The 24,564-nt window shown below is 42.5% G+C and overlaps 1 protein-coding gene across 2 annotated transcripts; it reads right to left on the bottom strand.

Moving 5' to 3' along the window:
• Positions 1 to 896: 896 nt before the first annotated feature.
• dnajb6b (DnaJ heat shock protein family (Hsp40) member B6b) lies at positions 897 to 24,564 on the bottom strand. Of its 2 annotated transcripts, XM_069696286.1 has the most exons (10): positions 24,382 to 24,563; positions 17,731 to 17,851; positions 15,692 to 15,801; positions 13,547 to 13,612; positions 13,139 to 13,252; positions 9,479 to 9,616; positions 9,190 to 9,370; positions 8,962 to 9,032; positions 3,223 to 3,378; positions 897 to 1,853 (listed from the first exon to the last, which is right to left on the bottom strand). In XM_069696286.1, the coding sequence occupies exons 2-10, from the start codon at positions 17,793 to 17,795 to the stop codon at positions 1,744 to 1,746; spliced, it is 1,011 nt and encodes a 336-aa protein (XP_069552387.1). In that variant the 5' UTR covers positions 17,796 to 17,851; positions 24,382 to 24,563; the 3' UTR covers positions 897 to 1,743. The 2 variants fall into 2 exon arrangements, with proteins under 2 accessions (XP_069552387.1, XP_069552388.1); XM_069696287.1 differs by lacking the exons at positions 897 to 1,853; positions 3,223 to 3,378 and having other exon boundaries at positions 8,052 to 9,032; positions 24,382 to 24,564.

The following is a 24,564-nucleotide window of genomic DNA, read 5'->3' as shown; positions in this document are numbered from 1 at the left end:
GCTGTTTGGTTAAAGCCACTCTGATCAATATTTTCTATTATTAACAATGGATGAAATGATTGTGTAATCTGAAAGGACCGATCTTAGTGACAAACTCATCGAGAATTATCACCCAACTCTACAGTTCCCCTCTGGTCTATTGCGAGTTTCAGTGTCTTTTAGCCCATCGTTTTGGTTCTGGTTCCGTTTCGCTTCCAGCAGTAAGCTGATGTTTTCACCAAAAAAAAAAAAAAAAGCTCTGATTAACCCACTCAAAGCTACCTGCCCAGCAACAAACAGACAAAGTTAGCAACTAGCTGGTGGACATAATGAAGCATTTCGTTGATAAACAGCCCTGTGGAGTTGGTGGAAACCAAAACAGCGAGAGAGAGAGAGAGTGAACATTGAATGCAGATTTGCCAATAGGCAGGAGACACAAGCCCAACTGAACGGTTTGCTCTTGCTCAGTTTCAGCGAATTTCATCATGTGTAGCGATGATAAAAATATATATTTAAAAAAATAAAAAATAAACTTTTCCCTCTCAGAAAACATAAGCCCTCTGAGGTGGCAAGAAAGCTTTTACTATGGTGTAACAACATTCATGTCAGCAATAGAGCAGGATTAATAATCTCCTGGTTCATTACAGTTGAAAGCTTTAAGTGTTTTTATTTTGAAAGGTGTGTTTAATATTTGCAGTAATCTAAAAAGTGTGTATAGTGAGACAAAAGAGCTACAGAACTACTTACAGCCTTGAAACTAGTGCATTACAAATGAGCCTTTTTTTTTTTAATATATATTAACTAATCAGACCACTGCTTTTTTCCTTTAGCAGCCAGAGGTGTTCCTGAGATCATCTGATGTCTATGAACGAATGTGACACCGCACTACAATAAAAAGCTGACTACCTGAAAGGAAATTAATGTTTTTAAGAATTTAATGGCAAGAGTCCATAAAAAAAAAGGACATTTCTCAGACATTTCCACTCAGTTATCAGGAGACCAATCTTTCAAGGACAAATCGGATGAGGGAAGCTGTTTTGTTTTGTTACAAGTGCACCCACGGATGGTTAAGGTTTTGCTGAATAAACAAAGACTCCTACAAAAAGTAATGACTTTGAGAGGCATTAATACTGACTTTTCATCCTGTGAAAGAAGAGGTAAAAGAGTGGATAATGTTCACGTTCACGTAGGAGCGAGCAAAACACGTGAATTTCTCTTTAATAAAACTCACTTTTCAAGCCCTCCATTCAAGCCCTCACATTTCCTTGCCATTCCCTCTCCCTCCTTATCTCGTTAGAAAGAAGGATCCACTGAATAGTTTGACCTTCATTTATTCTCACTCGTTACAGTATCGGTAATTTTCATGCTCATTACAAACAAAGCTGCTACGGGAACTCTCCCTCCACCTGAAAACTTTCAAACACTCTCTTAAAACATGCTGCAAAAAGTGGAAAAGTCCAATCACAAGAGATTAATTAAAGTTCTGAATGCTCACAGTACATCCACAGGGCGCGGCCACAATAAATACAGCAGCAGCTTAGCTCCTAAAATGCATCTCGGACAAAACAAAACAACGAAGTGAGGTCTCTGCAGGCCACCGTTGGGCTGAGGAAAGCGGGCAGGCGTTATGCTCTGTACTGCAGCGGATACAGAGGAGGAGATAGGGTGCAGCAGTGGGGCATCTGATACTTAGCAAAAGATGGAACTAATGCCACATATGATCGATGGCACTTCTGCCAACAAATGTGTATCTGTGCGAAGTGTTTAAAAAAAGGCACCGAGTCCACCGAACCGCGGGAAAAGCCGAGGAGCTCTTTTCTTTTTGGACTCTGCCTCCTTTAGCCACAGTTTCTTCCTCTTGTTGTCCATGTGTCCTTCAAAAATAATAAAAGAAATTATTATTAAATATTCAGCATTTTCAGCACCACCTTCTAACAAGACAACTTTTCTTTTTTTTTAGGGTTTATAAGCTATAAGTAATGTTTTCTTTAATATTATTATTATTAATGTTACTAAAAAAACTACCGATTTATGAGCGGCCAGCCTGGCTCTGTCCAAAACTAACAAAACCTACTAACAAGCACCTCCAAATCTCACAAATTAACACGTCGTATGTCCGACCAACCATAGCGCTGATTGAAGTCAGAAAGGTTTGTGACACAGTTAGATTTGAGCTGAAGTGTTGCATCATGTAAAGTTTTGTTGTTGCAACTTACCAGTTTTTTTTATATGTTCTATTCATAGATATGAGGCTGTTTGGAGCTCATAGCTTCAGTCAATTAAAACAAAAATCCCGCAGACTTCACTGATTAGTTGGATTGCTGCTGTGTAATTTTTTTCAAATCTGAATTAGATACAGTATACTGAAAAAAATAAAACCTTGGACCACTTAAAAAAAATGTAATTATTAAACATATTTGATATTGACTTGATTTATATCTGGTTGTCAATATACAGGCTTTTTCCTGGAGGTCAGTGGGATGAGAGAGGACGATAAACAGAATAAATTTGGCAACCATAAGTTGTCCTTATCAATAAATTGTAATGTGGCTCTGAGTGTTTGTAAATAATGAATGACTTATTAATAGAGATATTACATATTGTATGTAAACACTATTAAAAGTGACTTGCTCCAACTTGGTGCAGATTTTTTTTCTCACATTTCAAAGTTCCACTTTCAGTAAGCCGCAGTAGTTAAAAGCACTCTCCTCCACGAGGACCTGTATTTGAGTAGTTTGTGTCATTATCTCACAAAGGGAATTAGGGCCATTGTTTGGCTCCCAGCAGGAACTATGCAAGTAAAATTAAATGTTCCCTCCTTAACTAATGAAGCCGACCATTATCAAACGTTCAGCAGATAATTGCTCAGCTTTTGCGCGTGCCTTCCTGACCCCGTGGAGGAAAACAGAGGGCAGACCGTGACCCCTGGTCGTTACCGACGTAGAACGGGGCCGCCTAATGAACATCTCTGTCCTCGGTGTTTACATCTGCCAATCAAACATGCCACTCTTCGTCATCGTCCTTTGTGTGGCCATCAGACACAAAAGCAGACAATTAGCTGCGCTTATTAAGACCCTACTCTTTAAAAAGGAGAGCTCTGTGTGTGTGTGTGTGTGTGTGTGTGTGTGTGTGTGTGTGTGTGTGTGTGTGTGTGTGTGTGTGTGTGTGTGTGTGTGTGTGTGTGTGTGTGTGTGTGCGCGTGTGCTGGTAATTAATCAGCCCTGCAGTGGCGGGTGGGCGGACCTCTCGTTAGGCCCAGGCTCTGCAGGCCGTGCTCCTCCTCTTCCTCCGAGGGGTTCTGGGCAGAGTTCCTCAGGTAGCGCTGGTGGTGCAGGCCAGGCAGCGCGTTCTGTCTGCGCCGGCGAAAGTCCTCCTCCAAGGGGTCTTCGGCTGCGATGTCTGTGGGTGTGAGCAGAGCACAGCGGGAATGAATCACACCACAGCTCCTCGCTGTCTGGATGGATCGCCTGAGGTGCTCGAATCAACATTAAATCCTCCTTTTTCTCCCTCTATGTAGCCTGAATTTCAGCCTTCCTGACATGAGATGAGTGTTACAAAAGGACTAAGCTGAAAGGAAAACATATTACCTTCTGATGCCCTTGGCTGTGTGAATAGCTACAATCAGACAGGAAAGAAAGAAAAAAAAAAAAAACTAGATCCCCACATCTCTTACACCGAGTTGAGCACGAGTCCAAAAGGTATATTGATGTAGCCAAGAAGAAACAACAAAGATTATATAAAACAAGAGGTTCAAAGAAAAGATTCCCAAAGGCTTTACAGTCCCCCCCCCCACCCCACCTTCAACCGCCGACCATATATTTCATTCATATTTCATCTGCCTGACTTTATTGTGATTAGTCATGTAAATAAAATGAGATTTGGTTATTCTTTTCTCTAGGTAATTTACATTTATATTGAATTAGTGGCAGGCAGCGTATAGAGTGGGGGGGGGGGGTGTTATTATGCTGGGAGATTACAGGCAGATCTCATCGCCATTGTGTTGTGTAATTAAGGCAGTGGAGAGGAGAAGAAAGGAGGCCAGATGCTCGCCGTGCTTAACCAGGTCCCATTTAGAGGAGGATCTGCACCAGCATTTCAAAAATCTGCTGCACGGTGTGAAACAGTCAGAAGTCATCAGAGATTTTGTTTGATGTCGCCGTGTACTCTAGCCGTGTGAGCTTCTCTGCAAAAAAAACAACAACAACAACAACAACATACAAACCTTTTAATCAATCAGTCTATTCCCCATGTTTTCCCGTTTGCTTTACGCGAGGTGTATTTTGGAGGGAGGCGTTTCGACTCCTTCAGGTGGAGCTCCAGGGTTTCAAGGCAATCAAAGACGCCTGCTTGCGCTCGGGCCTTAGCGGAGACGAAGACATCACTGGGTTTCAATTCTCTTTGAATGGGCGTCTTATTACTGCCGGTCAGCCGTCTTGACCCCCCCCCCCCCCCCCCCGAGTCCAATTTCTTTGTCACAAGTGCTTTTCAACCGTGTTCAGGCTGAAACCGGCAGAGTAATTTTCACAGATTGCAGCTTTTTGAACCTCGAATTTATTCGAGAAGTTTGCAAATCAGCTTCGTAAACTGAACACGCTTTTAAAAACACAGCGTTGACCCCGCAAGGAGACACCGGCTCCCAGTGGACCATCTGACAGCAGGACAATTGGTGGCTTTACTCTCGAGGCTGCAGCTGAACAACAACAACAACAAAAATAATCCCAACCTGAGCCTATCAGGGGAAGTTAGCCGGCTGGATTAAGCCAAAATGCTTGCGACTTCAAGGTTGCGTTATCTGTTCCAGCACGCTTTCCTCCAGGAGGATCAATATTTGCATCTAATACGGGTCCAGTTACCTGGCTGATAAGATTTCTTCCGCCGTCAAGTCGCGTAAACCATCCGCAGCTCACTAATGCCAACAAACACAATATCAAAGAGCAGCGGTGACAATGAGATTTCTTTAACGTTCATAAAAGGTGGCCTTTTATTTTATTTTTTTTCTGGATCAAGGACTTAATTTGAAAAGCAGAGCGAAACACTGTTTTGAGATCCTGGAGGCTTTCATTCGCAGCTACTGTCTTGAGAGTGCCTGTCATTTGTCTCCAGGCTTAACGGGTGTGTGTGTGTGTGTGTGTGTGTGTGTGTGTGTGTGCGTGTGAAGAAACACACCGTCTAGACTGAAACACAATAACGTGCAAACAGGCGCAAACACCCGAGTTAACACCCAAACGCTCGAGACACAAAATCTATGCGCGGCGGAGACGAAAGCGGCCTCGGTTGCGGCAGGCCTGCAGCGTTGGCCGTCGACCGAGGGAGCCTCGAATGAATCGGCGTTCGGGAGGAGCCCGACGCCGCATGACAACTACAACCGAGGCCCAGGTTATTTTTCAACAGTCCACCTTCGCCGGGGTCCGAGATGCCCGGTGTCGTGCTGATGCGACGACTCTACCGCCGAGCACGGAGAGGTGCGGCCCGCGTCCTCGTTCAGACACGGCCGAAGAACAACCGGCAGCTCATCCGGCGCCATCGCTCATAAAGCGGCCGGTCGGCTCCGGTGCACGAGCCGAGGTTTCGTGCTAAACTGTCAAGCAGACGAGGTGTTGGAGGAGGTGGTGGAGGGGGAGGAGGAGGAGGAGGTGGCGGAGTTCAAACCGGATGCTGCTCGCATCCAACAGGAAGCCATCTTTCATAACGCGCGGGTGAAAAACTCGGGGACAGGAAATCACAATACTGGGCCGTATTGGGATGGATGGATGGATGGATGGGAGGGGGAGGAAAAGGCTGCATACCTTCATTTTTATTTTATTTATTTATTTTTAAAGGAGCAATGCGGCCTACTGGAGAAATATAGAGCCGATCTTATCAAAAAATAATTCATAAAACGTGCGTTGGCATTTAAATATAAATACTGATATTTTTTTGATGAAAAAAAAATAAGATAATTATGTATGTATGGTCAACACACGTCACTTGTTGCTTTTTTTTAAAAAAAATTCCAATAAAGCTGCAGATTTTGTGACGGCTCTTACAGAAATGATCATAATTATTTCACACCGTTTTATGCATACAAACAGTGTCATCTAGTGGCCGCACGAGTCTCCACCTGCAAATTTAGCAGCTCATCATCTCGTCTTGGTCAGAGACTTAAAAAGACTTTACGACACAATGAAAATAAAACATAGTAGATAAAAGGGTGTGGGGGGGGGGGAGAAAGAAAAAGTTTAATTTTGAAACGCATTGATTTTTCTGAATCTTGTTTGTTTTACTTTAACAAAATGGACAACCATGGACATACTGCAAACAGGGACATGTGAAAGATTATTTAAAGTTTTATACTTTAAATGGTGCCACTTTAAAAAGAAGATGGCTAAATCGCTGTCACCATAGCAACGTACTTCCTGTTTAGAGCCCTAATATAATGGCAACTGCGTCTCCGAATAGTAACAAAACCACCTGGTGTCCAGGAGAGGGAGCTATTGCACCATAAATATAATTTCCGCTTCGGCGTATTAAATTGCTGTTCCCCCTACAGCTGTCTTTTGGCAATAACTGGATCATTCATTTTACAGCTTCCCAGAAGTTATATAGAGACAAAATTACAAAAGAAATACGTGAGGAATACTGACATGTTTGTGTTGATAAAAAAAAAAAAGATTCAGGTGCCTAATGTTAGACGTAATAATCCCAACAACATCTATCCCTATGACATTATATATATATACTATATATATATATAGATACACAATGCAGCCCTGCGCCAACTTCGTGCTTTTAAAATATAAATTATATATTATATTATATTTATATATATATATTTTAAAAGCACAAAGTTGGCGCAGGGCTGCATTGTCACCTAGCAACAAAGGACTGCGCAAGCGCGACTGTCGCCTCAAATCAGCACTTGTGAAAAAGAAATTGATGGAGCACAACAAAACACGAGCCAGATAGAAGAGGTGGCCTTAACACGACCACCGAAACACGAGCAGGCAACCATTTCTCCATTCTTACATGTTGTGGGAAAGTGTCACAATATCAGAATTAAATGTTGTTCAGCCTTAAAATTTCAGCTTCGACTCCCCGATGGCCTCACCCCGCCATTTACTTTTCTCCTCACTTTCCCACTCCGTCTCTCACCAAACTATGCAGTGGGGCTTGTGTAAATAAACTAGCCTTGAGCACATTCCTCAAGAAACACACACACTCTCACACGCTTTTCTCTCGGTACGCAGTGACCTCCCGAGCCAACTGCAATCATGAGATTCGAGTCTGAATCCGAGCCTATCAGAACAAACCCTTCTTTAGAAAGGTCTCCAAACTAGAGGGTCTTTTCTTTGAGCAATCTTGGGATTTTGCTCTGCTTACAACACGAGACATTTAAAAAGGGACGGACCGAACAGTGTAATTAGTTAAAAGTCCTGCAGTGTCTCTGCAGAGCTCAGGTTCTCTTCTGAGGGTGAATTAAACGAGCTGCACAATCAGCACTTTTTTTTTTCAACCTTATAAAAGTGAGCAGAAGGGAGGGGCGGAGAGACAGATGAAGAAACATGAGGAAGGGCACGGGAATGCAGGAAGAGGGCGTTGTTTCATGTTCACCTGGTTCATAAAAGGTGAAGCACACCTACCACACGGGGGAAAAAAATAAAAATAAATAATAATAAAAAATAAAGACCTCAGGGTATGAAGACAGGTGTGGATCTTTCCTGAAAACCAGGTACGTTTTCCCGATGATCTCTTGGATAAATAATGAGAGGGATTATTTGAGTGAAAGCACACAAAGCACATGACCGGCGTACTGTGGTATTAGACGGTGACCGAGCCACCTGCACGGCATTAGTAGGTTAAGATAATGCGCCGAGTGAGCTGCATGATGGATGGCGAGTGTGCAAAAGAAGCAGCCGCTGTGGTTTCCCTTCGTTGCGGTTGTGTAACAAAACAAAAAGCCCCAAAAAATAAAAATAAAAAGCACGTTGAAATTGCGTTCGAGCACAAGCGCACACGCCTCCTCACACATCCAGGAACAGCGAGATGATGGAAGAGCCACTCAAGCCGAGAAACATCACACAGACAACCAGGTGTCCGCAGCAGATTTTCTATGTCGTTCCACAAACTGAAGTTTATTGAACACGTTTTTATTTTTGGTTTTTCTCTGTACAAAGAATGAAAAAAAAAAAATAAAAATTCCCCTGTGCGCCCGGTAGCCGGAAGGTGTCGGCGCTGCGGTCGAGCTTCGTAGTTCGAGTTGCTGACAGTTACAGTGAAACCATAAAGCAGCCTCTTTGAATCAGCAATCATGCAGAAACAAAAATCAAACATACCGTGTGTTTTTTTTTTTCTCCAAAATACACAAACAAATGTAAGAAAAATGCACATTGTGATGATTAATTTATTAATAATCTACGTCATTCTTATTACACACGCATGAACATGGTAACTGCTAACAGGTTAGCGAGGCGAAGTTGAAGTTGAAGACATTAGGGTGAAGTGGTTAGGCTTCATCCACTTGTTAAATTGGTCAAAAAAAAATGAAAAGAGCAAAAACAACATGCGGAAGTCAAATACACAGCATCTTGTTTTCCCGCTACAACAAGAAAGACAATATACCCCCCTCCCCCCCATACTCCCGCACACAACCTCCCCAGAAGAAAAATAATAATAATAATTATAGATAAAGCACATTTCCAGCTTTGTGCTTATGGCAGAAGAAATAGTACGGTTCAATCATTGTAGAAAACACAAATTGCAGCAAGCTGGTCCCCCTAAAATAATGGAATAAATACAAATATACAAATACTGTGAAAATGTCTCTGGCCTCCCTCGCAGCTAAGCTAAAATGAGAAAAAAAAATTGTTCTTTGGGAATGAGATGCAGGAGGAGAGAGAGGAGAGACCGACCGCCGCAGTTTTTCCAGGTGAGAGAACTGTGTGCTGATCAAATGTGGTGGCGAGATGTTTTACTTGTTATCCAGTCTTAGGTGCTGCTCCTTACCATTAACTGTTAGAGATTTTAGCTGACCGTCCTCCACCACTTCAACGCGCTCCTGGCCGTTCTCCACGATCCTGTCACACACACACACACACACGCGCGCGCACACACACACGCACGCACACACACACACACACGCACGGAGACAGACGAAAGGCTCCTTCAAAATCAGAGAGTCAAGGATTGTCAGAGAGATCTTTAGAAACGCTGCAGAGTTCAACATTCAGGTACCGTTTTGTGGTGATTTTTCTGCCGTTGATGAACTTGGTGGAGGTCGACACGGATTTGAAGTTACCCATTCCTCCTCCTCCTCCTCCTCCTCCGCCACCTCCTCCTCCTCCTCCGCCGCCACCAAAGGATGAAGAAGAGAAGGAGGTGAATCCTCCACCCATGTCTCCAAAGGAGCTATAACCTGTAAAAAAAAATTACAAAAAAAACATTCAAGAAAACAAAACGGGATGCGCTCTTCATCAGTCCGACGTCCACTGAACGTGGAGGCGTTTGTTGGGGATGTGCGCACCTGAATCGAACCCTGAGTAGCCGGGCCCGAACGCCGGAAAGCCTCCAAAACCAAACAGCTGGCCCCCCATCCTGCCCCGGCTGGCGCCCCTCTGGCGACTGCGGTTGCCGCTGAAGAAATCATCGAACGGGTCATCAGCTGCAAAGGGAATCAAGAGTTTGCTTTGTGAAACTCGTCACGCAACATCATTACCGGTTTGTTTAATTCCTTCAGTTCCTCGTTGCGGTGGAAGTCAGAGAGCTGGAGCGGGTGACAGAGCAGTGATTCTCATCGACAGAACTCGATCGAGGAGAGGCGGGCTTAAAAGATGTCTACTCGGAGTTCCTGCCCTCCCAGATCCAGTTAATGTCATATGACAGAGAGACCGGACTGATGAAACACGGAGACCCGATGATGAATGAAAATTCTTTCACACTTTTTTTTTTTTTTTGTTGGTGGCAGGAAAAAAAACCCAATCCTTGCAGTTTCAATCTCAGAAGATACTGAGCGACATAAGCTTACATCTGCAGTTTCCTTCTGTCCACCCTAAAACCTAAAAGTATAATTCTAATCTTTTAGCTTTGGTTTTTGGTCTTTACTTTCTCTTGTAGGAATTATCTGGTCCTTCAGCTTCACCAGTCTCCAACTAGCTGGTTTGCTGCTGGACAGGTAAGTACACTTACGCCTTGTTTCTTTTTTTTCTTTTTCTTTTTTTTTTTTGCTGAAAACAGCTGCCTGCTTGTACCCGATAACAAAAAAAACAAAAAATAACAACAACAAAAAAAAAAGCTGTAGTGCATGTCGATGCATTGGTTTGTAAATTCTGGAACAATCTCAAACTGTGTCCTCCTGAAGCCCAGTGGACGTGCTACTAATTGCGCCCTGCCAATCTGGGTCAGCCCGGCAGGATAAGGCTGCATCATTGGCACCGTCTGCTGAAAGAAGACTCCTCCTTCAACCTTGAATGTACAGAAACGACGCTTCAGTCGTTCCCTCCGACGGAAAGCCTGAAATAAAAGAATCCCTTGACTCACAATTGCAACTGTGTTACTGTCCATTTAGCAAGAAGACGACATGAGAGGAGACGGCTGAGCTCTTCCCAAAGCCGACGGTGAGACGGCAGGTATCAGTGGATGAAAGAGAGGAATGCTGCTTCAACACTTTAAGTGCTCTAACTTGTGACACTTGATCAAGTGTTCACAAAAGAGACCGCTGGAAGAAAAGAAACGCTCGGACATTTGTGAAGAAAAAGCAAAAGCGCTCTCGTGCTTCCGTTTAAAAACCCTGTCAAGCCAAGACTAGAGATTAAAATGGCGAAGAAGGTGCCGCCGCGCCTGGGGCATAAAAGAAAAACGCAAATACATTTAAATAATGTTGTCAATGAGTTTTAAATAAATACAAATAACAAACTTGTAACCACAAAATTATGAAATAAAAAATTAAAAAAGGAGCCAAACATATTAATCTGTCGAAATTAAATTGTCCAATTACAGGAGCTGCCGTGTTTGTTCAATTTCTGCACTGTGTCTGAAAACGAGTGTGTAAAACTGTCTGATGTCTCCTCCCGGCCGACCTCTTCACATGTTCGTTTAAGAAAATACATGTCTGCTGGTCTTGGCAGGCGGCTTGGCCCTCGTCACCGTGTGATTCTGTATTTGTCTCAGCGGCAGCACCCCCCCCCCCACACACACACACACACACACACACACCTCCCCCTCCTCCCCCGTCTGCTGGACGCTCCGAGGTGGCTGGCTGACAGATCCACGGGACCAGCTGCTGCTCACAGAGACAAGCTGCTGGACCGCCAGGACTGCTGGAGGCTGGACGGGATTTTATAACACATCTGATCCCTCGTTCTCTGGGCCGCCATCTTAAAAAGTCCATCCATGAAACTTTCTTTGCTTTTTTAAAAAGGGAACACACTTAAAATAAACCAAGACAAGATGGACGACCTGATATATCCGGTTGCGAAGCGATGAAGAGGAAATAAAGGTTGCGTCCAATCAAAATAGACGTCCCACTTCACTCCTCGGTGCAGACAGCTTTATGATTCAGATTTCTTTTTTTTTTTTTTTTTTTTTAAACTGTCGCTGTTTACTGAAGAGAGTAAACAACAACAGCCCTGCTCCTCTACTTTTACCTTATAATAAATACAGATGTAATACATGTTCAGTATCTTAATAGGCGTTTTATGAAAACAATACGACAATCAAACCATGAAAAAAAGACAACTCCTCACTTCATAACTTTCTCTACAAGTTCTAATTCAGCAGCTCATTTCTAAACATCATACCTCATAACTCGGTATTAGGTTACAGTTGCTGTAATATGTCTATATTACACATTCATTGGCCGAAATGAACCCACGTTTTACATGCGCGCACACACACACACACACTTGGCGTTATTACATCTGCTTTTGTTTTAATACGGAAGCTATTTTTGAAAGCATTCCAGTTGAGTGATGTAGACGCTCAAATCCATCCTCCGTCTGCGTCTGAACTCCATATTTAGAGTTACACGGGGTGAACTACACATGCCTTCCAATCAGCCTTTAGCTGAACCCAGACAACCCACGACAGACGCTTAACTCGCGTTACTAGATTATGCTTAAGACAAGTATTGACACTTCTGAGACAAATCAACCGTTTGGCATCACAAGACACTGATCAACACCGTCATACCCTTTACCATCATTTGATGTTCATATCATTTTGTACGGCTGTGGAAAATGCGGTGAGGGATTGTGGACCGACTGGATGAGAATCTCTTAAGAATATTTACAGTTACTCTTTTGAAACGAATCACCAAAAAGAGGCTATTAAATTTTTTTTTTTTTTTTTTTTTTAAACATCCCACAACTGTCGCGACGTCTGGGAATGACAGCAAATGAAGCGTTTCTTTGTGTAAAACGAAGTGGGATGAAATGTATTAATCAACATACAATTTCCCAGCACCCGGGGGTCAGATAAGCTTGCTCCATAACATCTACATATATCTATGTACGTAGATGTTTTTGAATCCATTTAATCTTGGCTTCATCAGCCTTCTTCTTGTTTTGATTTTCTTTAACAAGCTCACATGTTGGGTAAAGCACCTTCAACTGACTGAAAACAAACGCTATTCTGCAATCGGCTTTAAAATGCTAAGAATTATGTGAACAAAGTTTCACAAAATGAAAGGTCAAAATCCTAGTTACTAGACTGAGGCTACGTTATGAAGCTTGCAGTCGACATCCAGCAGAGACAGTCAGTGTTTTTCGGCGGTGTGACATTTAGTGGCAGGTGACCTCCCGAGGTTTTTTTGACCGTGCTTAGTGTATTGGTGATGCACATCACAGTGCCGTGGGGGATTAAGCACCAGGCTTCACAGACGGTTTCTACTCAGCAGGAACTGCAAGCTATCGGGCAAACTAATTAGGATACGGTAAAAACGCGTACTTTACATACATAAAAGTGGGGACTGCGGGATGTTTTCCTTCTCTCTGTTGAGCATTTCCAGGCCATCTGTGTGTATTTTTGTCCAGATAAAGTTGTTAAGTTAATAATAGCCATCGCATACCCCTCCGCCCCCCCCCCTCCCCCCGCTCTTATGTCTCTCCCCAGTCCCTCTTCCATCTCTGAAGACAACAAATCCCATCAGTGCCTGGTAAGTGCACAGACAGGAATGAGATGGACCTACCGAAAAAATCTGCAAATGGATCTCTGCCGCCGAAGAATTCCCTGAAAACGTCCTCGGGGTTACGGAATGTGAAGTTGCCGCCGCCGCCGCCGCCGAAGTGATTGTAATGGCCTCCTGTAAAAATGGAAGAAAAACAAAGCTCATAACCTTTAAGCTCATTGAAGACAACACTGCAAACACAGCTATCATCACAAGTCATAAACAAACCAATGTAACACCAAGTTGTACTTTCCACCTGTAGAGAAAACACTCAATCAGTTGATCAAAATCAACGCTCGTTTTTAATCCCCATCCTTTTTCTCTACTTTCAGATTTAAACTATTGTTAATATTTACATTAAGTAACAATCACTATTTTTTATTTAAAAACATAAACATGATTTATTTATTTTTATTTTTTTCTCCTTACCTCCTCCCACTCCTCCTCCTGACAGGCCTTGTTTGCCGTACCGGTCATAAATATTTCTCTTGTTTTCTTAGGATAGAAAGAAAAGGACTTAAGTCAAGCTGACAAACAAAACACATGAACAACAAGTCAAATTCTCTTCTTGTTATGATTCTAAACCTTAAAAGCCTTCACACTGTAAAACAGCCCCTTTTTCATTTTCACTGAAATAAAAATGAGCAACTAACAGTTTGCTATTGGACAGCTTGTTTCTGACTGGTTCACTTGTAAAAAAAAAAAAAAAAGGTCCATTAAATTATACTTAACCGACAAATCAAGTTGTGTATGATGAAAAATGTAAGATTTTATTCAGACTGGTTCATTAAACAAAAACTTTATGTGTCAGATTTTATGAAACAAAAGGATTATCTCACAAAAATGCAAGACACGGACAATGTTGGAGAGAGAAAATGATTAGGCAGCACTTCAGGAACTAAACACAAGAATATTTCTGTGAAAGGAGGTCGCCTCGGGTGGCAAAACAGCATCGGTGTTTGACAGAACTCAATTGAGGAGAGACAGATTGTAGAGACGTCTAGTCGATCAAACTCGGTTCCCGCCCTCCCAGGTCCAGTTAAAATTGTCCCCCAGATTTGTCTTTATCTGAAGACAAGGAGAGGCGCCAAACTCATCCTTAAAAGTTAATTAACCTTGGAATACTAGACTGTATCCATGTATAGCTGTAACAGATCTTTACTTATGGCAACACAGAGTCCGGGAGGACATGGTGACCTCCAGAGTTTGGGAAACCAGATAAGACAGAGAGATCTGATTGATGAGACGGAGAGCCCCAATAATAAAATTTAAAAAAAAAATTCCTTCACACTTGTCGTATCGGTAAATTAATAATTTATACAAAAGCCCTGCAGCCTCCGTCAGCCCTGAACCGTCGCAATCAGACCGAGACATACTTCACCACATCAGAAACATGTGAAGAGTTCTTACACCTTCATCTAATTCGTCAGTGGCGATGTGAGATTTTCAACTGAGAAAAAGATGCATTAAAAATGCAAAGCTAATCAGTGTCTGAACGCATTTACAGACCAAACCGTCTCAACTCAGGTGACAAATAGAAACAAGAAAAACTGAACCCACCACAAAAGATCTTTGTGCGTTAACAAAAGAGCGACACACTCCAGTTAAACAATACTAACAATTCTTACAAATGCCAACAATGCCCGCATCTTGTGACTGGGTGTGTGCTACAAAACTACGACTGAAAATGTTGCAGGCTTCTTTTGTGCTCTGAAAGCAAGACATATTTAATATATTATGTAGAGTAAAACCATCACGGTAAAACGCAAATAAATCATTGCAACAAACAAAGCAAAAGAGGATTGTTTTTTGAAGCTGTCGCACTGCAGACGTCCTTTCCAGAACAAAGTGATCTTGTCTTACAAAACAGCCCTTTTGGTCAGATTTGTAGCCTCGTCTCGTTTACTCACGATCAAACCGTTCCTGATTCATATCAGAATTTTGCCCATTTTAAACTGTTACTCAGGCAAAGTTCTAGTAGGATGCGTTAAACAAGATTTAATTTTGTCAAATGAAAAGAGGTTTCATGAAAAAAATTAGTCGTGTTTGAGCAAAATCATTTCATTAATTTAACTCTAAATTGTTTTTTCAAGCCCCCTAAAAATACTAATATTTTGCTTGATTGACTTTTCCAATGTGACAGTTTGATGCTGTTCTTTGGGAGTCAGACTGATGGTTGAAAAAAAAAATAACCATCCGAGGGTGTGATTTTGAGCTCTGGAAACTTATTTTCTGAAAAATGATCCATCAAGAAAACAATTCAGAAATGAATCAATGACGATAATAATATAAGTTGCTTACAGCCCTCAACGTGAGGTCTGGGAAAAAAACAGTATTGATCGTGTATTGGTTCCAAAAACATGACGGTATTTTAATAACAACAACAACATTTTTCAAACAATAGCCAAAGTTAAAAAAAAAAAAAACAGCAATGTAATCTCATCTTGACAGCAGTGATGACAAAAGAAAAAAGGTTCCATATTTGAGGTGCTAATGGCTTAAAAAACAAACAAAAAAGAACATTTCAAATGGTGCACCTGAGACAAACATCAAATGTCTGCAGTCAAATCTTACCGTCTGAGAGCACTTCATACGCCTCCGACAGCTCTTTGAACCTTTTCTCCGCTTCATCCTTGTTGTCTGGGTTCTTGTCTGGATGCCACTTCAATGCCAATTTTCTGTAACTGAGGGACAAACATCATAAAGTTTAACTAAACACACCGAGCATAATAGATAGGAGCAAACACACAACAAAAGGCCAAGAACAAGTCATCATGTCTTCATACAGAGATGGAAATTGAGCACGTATGCATGTATATTATACATCCCTCAATCAGAAATACATATCCACATGCAACTCTTTCTTTTTTTTACACAGACACCCACCACTATTCTCTCCACACACAGTCCTTCTCCCCACCCAAGCAGAAATAACAAAGAAAGCATTAACTGCGCTGACAAGCAGCGTAGGCCTCGGACAGCGGCTTACGCTGCATCAGCTGTTTGTCTCTAAGCCCAGCAGCAGCAGCAGCACCGGCAGGAGAGACATAAATGCTGCGGACAAGACAAGCGACTGAAAGTCAAAAAGGAAAAAAAAAAAAAAAAAAGGCTTCATACAATTCAGGGATTCATTGCCTTACTGGCCCACAGTGTATAGTCTTTGTAGTCTACATCTTTGTTGGAACCTGGGACATTATCTTGCCGTCTAAAGCCCGGTCACAGGTCAGACTGCCACACTAAGCTGAACAATGCAGCACGGTTGAGCTTTGTGTAACATGCAAGTCTTTGTATTTAGAAGTTCACCAGTAAAAGCGGCAGCAGATATTGTTTTTAATGTGAATAGTCTGCGTACAACCCAAAAGTCTCTGACGCGAGTATAAACGCTCGATCATGTGGCTGCTTTTTAGAGGTCCCATACTGTATAAATTCAGGTTTCCATTTCTTTCCTTTTTTTTTTTTTTGAATAGGTGTCTTATAAATACTGTAAAAGTGTCAAAACACTACACCCAGAAATGCACACGGAATATATTCGGCAACTTTTTGATGTCACAAACTTGCACTCGTGTTATTATCCACCCTCAGCACAGCCCGCCGGTCTACCTTTCATAGTGGGAGAAACCGCAGAGGGGTCTTTCCGTCTTTGAGCTAACAAGCTACAATACCAAAGAAAAGCTGAAGTTGGCCCAAAACAGCCTGTTCTTGGGAGAGTTTCAAAGGGAAGCTTAAGAGAGGAGTTGTAAAACTAAGCCGAGATGGTTTTTGGTCCTTAATCCCACAAAAGTAGCCTGATGTTGACATCAACATACTGACATAATGATAATGTCATATATGCTGGTAAAGCATTAAGCAAAGTCAGCATGAAACACAAGTATTTTGTCATAAATCAAAAAAAAGCGACGATCAAAATTTCAGCCTGATGATGGCGCTTGATAAAAAGTTAAGGAATCGGCAAAGCTATTAATCCTGAGTGGGACGTGAATGTTTGTACAAAATATCATGGGCAATACACTCGGAAACCAAGTAGATAGAGTTGGGGTCGTAGGGTTATGAAATCACTTATTGATTGATGTCAGTCAGGGGTCAGCAGCTTTCTCCGTCTTTCCGTGCCGGACATTCTTTGACCGCTCCTCTTCATCGCTAATAATCGGTGACGTTCAAATCAATTCCTCCTTTCGCTTGATTTGACTTTACTTATTGATTTGCTGTAAAATCTAAAAAAAAAATATATATATATTATAATGTCTCCTGGAGCTAATGACTAATCTCTAACACTTATTTCCGTTAACAATCTTCACTTGTCAAACCGAAGTGTGTTCGTGAGAAACCGATGAGGATAATTGACCGGAGGGGCCTGTTCAGTGGGCGGCTGCTCGTAGTCACGGGTGAGCGAAGGGGGAAGGTATTTGACGGCAGCAAGGTTAAAGGAAGAAGAGTGGAAACTTTCTGCATTGCAGTATCTCTGCTCTCGCCCTCTCTCTCTCTCTCTCTCTGTGTATGTGTCAGTTTATAGTGTCAGAGGGGGATATAATTAACCTATTACGCTCTCCGAGTGGCCGACAATTCAGCAACAACACCGGGACAAAACAGAGCAGAAAACACTCAAGGGCACTTACGCTTTTTTGATGTCCTCTGGCGTTGCATTTTTCTGGACTCCTAATGTCTGGTAGTATTCCAACATGGCGCAGTCTGTGCGAGTGCGCTCGTGGGTGCTGCGAGGGGTCCTCCGCTTGGCCTCTGTGGAAAGAGTAAAGTTCTGTTAAGACATGTTAGCTTAAAGAGATAAAGTCTAACAATCTGCAGAGCGCAGCCATGCGTGACGAGGAGGATGATACCGCCCTTCCAGACCAGAGGGGTAACACTTGAAAAGGGGAGGGGGGGGGGTGTGTGTGGGGGGGGAGCGATGGCATTAAAAAAGGGTGGAAATACCCAACAATGTAATCAACTGCACTGAAATAGCGACGCTGGGGAAGAGGACAGCTAAGCTAACACAAGCCTAGCAAAATTGCATAATAACTGGGTGATCATCCCTCACCCTCAGGCTGAGATAGAACATTTTGGAGCTAGCTATAAAGGCAATGAAGTATTATTATTTTTTTTTTTCAAAATCATGACCTTATGTTGGAGTTATGAAATGTAGCCTCTGAAAAACAAGACACAACAGGTCTGATTGAAAGTATCAGTCATTCATGGCAATGTATTTTAGAACCACATTTACTGTTTTTTTTTTTTTTTTTTAAAGCACAGGGAACAACCCACGCCAAGCTGGGAAGATGTCAAATATCTGCTGCCTTGATGTAGTGGTGCACACAAAGAAATATCATACAACAACAACAACAAATAAAACTGCAGATATTCGACTTTGTGTGGATGTGAAACACGTTTGTAGAGTTTATTGTCCGATGGAAAAAGAGGCCACAGGGAGGAATAAGTAGTCAAAATGTCGGTGGCTTTCTGTTCTCTTATTCAAAAGTTCCCCAAGATGGGATGGAATTAACATTTCCAACTAACTGGTTCACTGGATGAAGTAACCTAATGCCATGTCCAAGGTCAGAAAGCGCATCATTATCAAACTACTTGTGTCCGTGGGGTTGCAGGTTACTTAAAAATTCCATTCCCAACTGGCACATTCACCGTGTCATATTTCCCCCCCATCGGTGAGTAACTCCCCGATATCAAGTGTATAATAAACACCTCTCTTAACAGGATTCTCACTTTCTAAAAGGTCGTCCGGAGACCGTTTTTAACCATGTTACGGAGCAAACATCGGCGAGCTGCAGCCGATACGTTGTGCCCGGGACAGTTGCCATTTCAGCCGCAAATATGACTTTTTACCCAAAAGAAATGAGAAGCTTGCTCCGTCTGAAATCACGGTGAACCGCCACGTTTAACCTTTATTCAAACCCGTATTTTGAGCCGCAGTATTTACAGGCACACCCATCTCTACACCGATGCAGAGACATGAACTTAACCGTTCCGTGGCAACCTGTGGTCATTCAACGTGTAAATCCAACAGATGTCGATCCACGTTGGACAAAATACGTAGTTGTTGCCTTCAGCATATTGTTGTCGGTGGCGAGTTTGAAACGCAGTGTGTCACGAGTTCTCTTTCAGCGCCGGTAGGAGGGCAACAGGCTCTGGTTTTCAAGCTGTGTCCTCGGAGAGCAGCGTCTTCTCTCAAATTAGAGCTACATGATTTAACAAGTCTGACTCTGAAAATCTCGTTTCTCTTAAAAATGGTCAACCACAAAATGATTCTGTTGGGTTGCATTCAAATCGAGGAGGAATTGGCAGTTACTCCATTCTCACACGTAAACACTCTTACTTGTGTTGGTACCAAACCAGAGCATGTGGGGGAACAAAAAGAAAAGATATATGTTAGGAGATAAAACCTCAAACCCACGACACCAAATACTGACTGAAACCTGATTGAACTCTGCATCCCTTTCCACCTTAAAAAAAATAAAGGCAACTCGAACAACTCATCCGGTATTTGTCTTTCGTAGGTAATAATCATACATCGGAAGGCAAAACTGCCAAGCAAACCCCAAAACAAACTTTAAATGTTCGTTATCATACAAAAAAAACAAACCAGCGAGCACTACTGGAGTCCTATGTGTCCTGTTTGTTTGCTATTTATAACCTGTGGCCTTTGCAGTTAGATTGTGTTTATGTGTACGTGTGCGTGTTATGTGGGAGGGGGGGGGGGGGGGTGCTTGGCACATGGCAGTGCCAGCTAGTGAGTCCTGGTTGGGACATGGCACAGGCGCCAAAGTCCTCTCTTTCCGATGCCCAAGTTAGGCGCCGATTCCAAATCTCCCACTGACACTTTATTATTCCACCGTCCCCCCCGTCAGCCGATTTAAAATCTATCTAACCCTAACAATGACGTCCATCTCTCTACTCCAGCCCCCGACATCGACCACCACCTAAAGAGATGTGACCCGGAAAGTTTCCCCGAGTTTTTCAAAAAGAAAAAAAGCCATCCCGATGTCCCGACTCCTCATATAAAATGCATCATCTTTTATCCGCTCCTCACTTCAGCCATTACCGACCCACTCAGCCGTCACCAGTTCCCCTGCAGCACTTGGGATTTAATGGGGCACCCGTCACCGCTAGAGACGTGGCCCGTGGCCACGCGTCGCGTGGGCATATTCTCGCGTGCGTGTGCAGATGTGTGCCTCGTGGCGGCATTACACAGCAAACCCACATCGGATGGATTCCTGCCGTGCTCGGCGCGACCTCAGAGCCAGCAGTTCAGATGTGGGTCAGTCAATCCCATCATGCATGCGTGAGCCGGCGGTGACGGCTGCAAACGTTATCAGATGAATTCAAGAAGCAGATTGTCATCATATTTTCCTGAAAACGAGCTCTTGCACGAGGAAACAAAAACAAAAAAAAAAAAAAAAAAAAAGCTTCTTTTTTTTTCGAGAAAGTTAAAAGACGAAACTACAAAAGTGTAGAAATGTTGAACAGCGTCAAAACAAAGCGGAGGGAAAAGGAGTATTCGGCCTACTTTACCATCTAGTTGTGACATGATGAACAGCCATCCCTGACCAGTCTTTCACAAAATGTGAATCCATATAGTTTTAGCAAATTCACAGTGGGAATATGTGAGCATTTAACAATTTTCCCACCAAAGTCTATGTTTAGAGAAAATTCCAGTAAGTATTGATTAATTAATGTCTCTTTCCTGAGAGCTGGTAGAAGTTAAATAGCTAACTATACCTTTTAGAGCTTTCATCTGGTCGATTCATTGATTAGGTCCAGCAGGGGAATTTATTTGACTATTTTCATCATCAAATGATCAGTTTTCATGCAAAAACAAACATGTGCTAGTTTCAGCTTCTCAAATGTGAGAAAGGACAGCTTTTTTTTTTTTTTGTATTATATGATTATTCTTGGCATCATAAACATTTGTTTACCTTTTTTGTGACTGAAGCGACAAATTAAGAAAACATTCTGCTGACTCAAAATAATTGTCAAGTGCAGCCATTTTATCGATAAGTCATTTCGTGAGTCAGAGCAAGAAGAAGAAGAAAAACGTACAACTCGCAGCTATTGGCGGCGTGTGGGCAGTGTGCGGTTAAACAAAGGAGGTGAGTCACAACGCGATTCTGTGAATTTTGTACTGCTTGATCTTAAATCTGACCCTGACGTATAGACACGAGCTCACGTCTACCAAATGCAACGGCACATACGAGTAGCCGGGATGAAGCCTCTCCACAGGGTAGCTGGCCTTGTTCTGCTCTAAGTGATGAGCTGCTGCTCCTCCCGCGTTCGCAGGAGCCAGATGAGGCGGCTCGGATAAGTTGGTGAGGCTCTCAATCCCCCCACCTCCCCTTCGACAGGTGCATTAAGGGTAACCTCACGGGTTCAGGGGCCGGCATTGCGGGGACAAAGGGTAATAAGGAGAAGGCAACGGTCTGACCTCGTCTTTTTCATGTGGCATCGAGTCGACGGGGATCTACGCGAGATTTTTTTGGGGGCAAAGACTTGCAGGCTACGTTGAGCAGCAAGAGATTACAACGACATCTGCTCAAGTTTTTTTTTTTTCTTTCATCTGTGCTGTACTGGTGTGCCAATTCACATTTCCCTTGAAGGGGCAATATTGTGTAACAGTAGATCGGTGAGATTAAATGGCAAATTTTTTTTTGCAGTGGTGAAACAGGAAATAAGAGTAAAGCCAGAAATGTGAAGACGTTAGTTGTTGTTGTTTTTTAAATAAAATACACAAATATAGAGTATAATAAAAAAAAATCGTATCAGCTCAGACTCGGGGGGAGATATAACGGTCTTGAAAACATTTCAACGATTTCTATCTGCACCAAAATTCCCGAGTTAATTACCCGCGGAGCGGAACAAGGCTTTATCTGCTGATTGTAATCAATGATGAGACTTCAGTATTTTGGTCTTTGGAAGTCACGTGCTCGTCAAAAACAAACGATGACTGAAAATCCCCATTGTTTTGGACGACTCTGTAAATTGCAGTGGAAAAAAGGCAGCCGGAGCAGTTTTGTCAGCGTCCGAGAGACACTCGAACGCCACTACAAATGTGACATTAACAAGACAAAAGCACCGGACAGAAGAGGCCCTGAGCAGCAGAATCCAGCACCGAACACAAATCACAGCTGACGGGACGGAGAAACAGATGACAGCTAAGCGCAGCACAATAATAAGCCTGTTCCCCACCTGAAATGATTCACAGCAACGAGGGACGCATTTGTGCTTTAGGCATTACAGAGCACACGATCAGACATTCGTTTGAGTGTACTCTGGGTTTTTCCTCTTCACTTTTCTATTGGTGGAAACATGTCCCGAGAGGTCATCATCTAAAGAAGATCTCGTGCACTGCGAACAGAAGAGAGCATTATCTTCTCAGACAGGGAACCTATTCACACATTTGAATGTGAGGGATATAAATCCCTACATTCTTAATTTGATCAGCTTATTTTAAAAAAACAACAACAACAACAAAAAAAAATCGGGAATTTTTTTCCAATGAAAACAGGTGAACTGGTGAACACCAATAACTGCTTCAGAAGGCTACGACCCAGCACATGTTCAGGTTATATTTACCAGAGATTTTTGTGACCTTATTTACTTTAGTGAGCTGGCTATAGCACAAGAAATGGTCCTGCTTGCAACGGTAATGATTCGATACAGTAGTTAAATCAAACAACTTGAGCTGCTGGAATTCACCAGCCACAAAATGAAAACCAAAACTATCCTGATCCTTACTGTAAGGGAGTGGTGTATATATATATATATATCAATACAATAAACAGAAGCCAATAAGAGCTTTACAAGTCCATATCTTGATAAGACAACATATCCAGGACTCTCCAAACCAAAGTACAATCCGTCGGGCTGTCAAGTCTCATTCAGAACATGAAATCTCAATTCCAACAAACAATCTTTCGCAAAATCAATCAAATAACAATAATAACGTAAGCGGTTTGGAGCGTGTTGGCACTGTAACGTAGATTTACTGATATTTCAAAACAATGGGGTTACCATCACTCTTCAACAGTAACATAAATTTTTTTTTTTTTTTAAATCAGTAGAGCTGCAACGATTAGTTCATTGTAGGGTTGCACAATACATCGATAGTCTATCGCAATATAAGAGACCAGATATCGTCTTGGATTTTGGACATCGTAATATGGTACAATTGTGGTCTTTTTCAGGTTTTTAAAAGACTGCACTACGATAAAAGTACGTCTTTTTCTGAACTCGCCAGACTCCTGATAAATATAATTATGGAACTATTTTGTGAAAACGCAAACAATCCTCCTCGTAGCATTGTTGTGTAACATTAGTCTCGAGGTCTTAAGTCAAAAGATATGCTGATATTTAATATGTTCAGTACTGCCCAGCCCTAGTTGATCAAAAGGGGAGGGGGGGGGACAATTAAAAAAAAAATCCAACTAATTTGTTAATCAAATAAACATTTTGCATCTTTTTTTTGTTAAATGGAAAAGAATCACTAACATAAAACAACACACAAATTCAGAGAAAAGGCACCCAGGTTTACACTCAAATACCGCTTCAACCCGGAGGGACATATTTAGAAAAAGTTTCTTGTACGTGGACTCACACGGTGTTTTGTTTCCTCTTTACGGACGTCAACAGACATCTCAAGTGGGGTTGTTGTTTTTTTGGGGTGGGGGGGCAACTTGTGACGTATTAAAAAGGAAAACTTCTGGAAAGTCTTAAAAGCAGGACGTGGTATTATTAAAGCAGCCTGAATATATAGATTAAAAAAAAAAATTAAAAATATAAAAAAAAAAAAAAAATGGCTCTAACGCTACATAAAAGTGAAAACATCCGTAAAAATAAAATAAAAATACAACGTGGTGATTTAAATATTTGACTTTACCGGTGAAAATCACGTTTTACAGCATCAACGACAACAAAACAACAACGCGTGTAAACTGTTTTGTTTGGTTAGCTTCACGTCGCAGCTAGCTGTAGCGACGTCGGTTTATAGCACCGAGGAAGCTCTGAAAGAAAAACCCGCCTCTCAACGCGCAGCTGGAATCTTTACACGTGAAATAAAATCATAATAATAATAATAATGTTAATATAACCTGAAATGACAGCAGGAGGAGGGAGGGGGGGGACCCCCGTGCGGTTTGCGACAACCGCGGCATCCACGCGTGTCTATGCGGCAGTTGAGACGCTTCCCGGCGGAGCCGAAAGCCGCGTCGACCCCCGCGCCTCTAATTCAAAGGGAGGGAGGGAGGGGGACGTTTACCGCTTACCTGCGAGGGGAAATGTCCGAGAAGCTGCTGTTGAAATCTGTCGTCTTCGCCAGTGAGCGTGGAAACTGTCACGGCGGGGCCGTTGTTGTTGTTGGTGGTGGTGGTGGTGGTGTTGGTGGTGTCGGCGGCTGATATCGCCTAGCCTGGCTGCTCCTGCCGCTGCCGCCTTCAAATGCTGTCGGA

Source organism: Brachyistius frenatus, unplaced genomic scaffold (assembly GCF_029030835.1).
Source record: "Brachyistius frenatus isolate BFR_SWC_R1_liver_20210118 unplaced genomic scaffold, ASM2903083v1 Contig_21, whole genome shotgun sequence".
In the NCBI taxonomy this organism is placed as follows: Eukaryota; Metazoa; Chordata; class Actinopteri; family Embiotocidae; genus Brachyistius; species Brachyistius frenatus.
This window is presented reverse-complemented; position numbering and strand designations above follow the sequence as displayed.

What these genes read in the sequence shown, in the direction of transcription:
- dnajb6b (XM_069696286.1), bottom strand. Translation starts at nt 17,795, where the DNA reads ATGTTGGAATACTACCAGACATTAGGAGTCCAGAAAAATGCAACGCCA. An exon ending in AGGAGGAGGAGTGGGAGGAG is followed by an intron (nt 13,253 to 13,546) that starts GTAAGGAGAAAA and finishes CCATTTTTACAG; the next exon opens with GAGGCCATTACAATCACTTC. An exon ending in AAAATCTCTAACAGTTAATG is followed by an intron (nt 3,379 to 8,961) that starts GTAAGGAGCAGC and finishes TCACACCCACAG; the next exon opens with ACATCGCAGCCGAAGACCCC.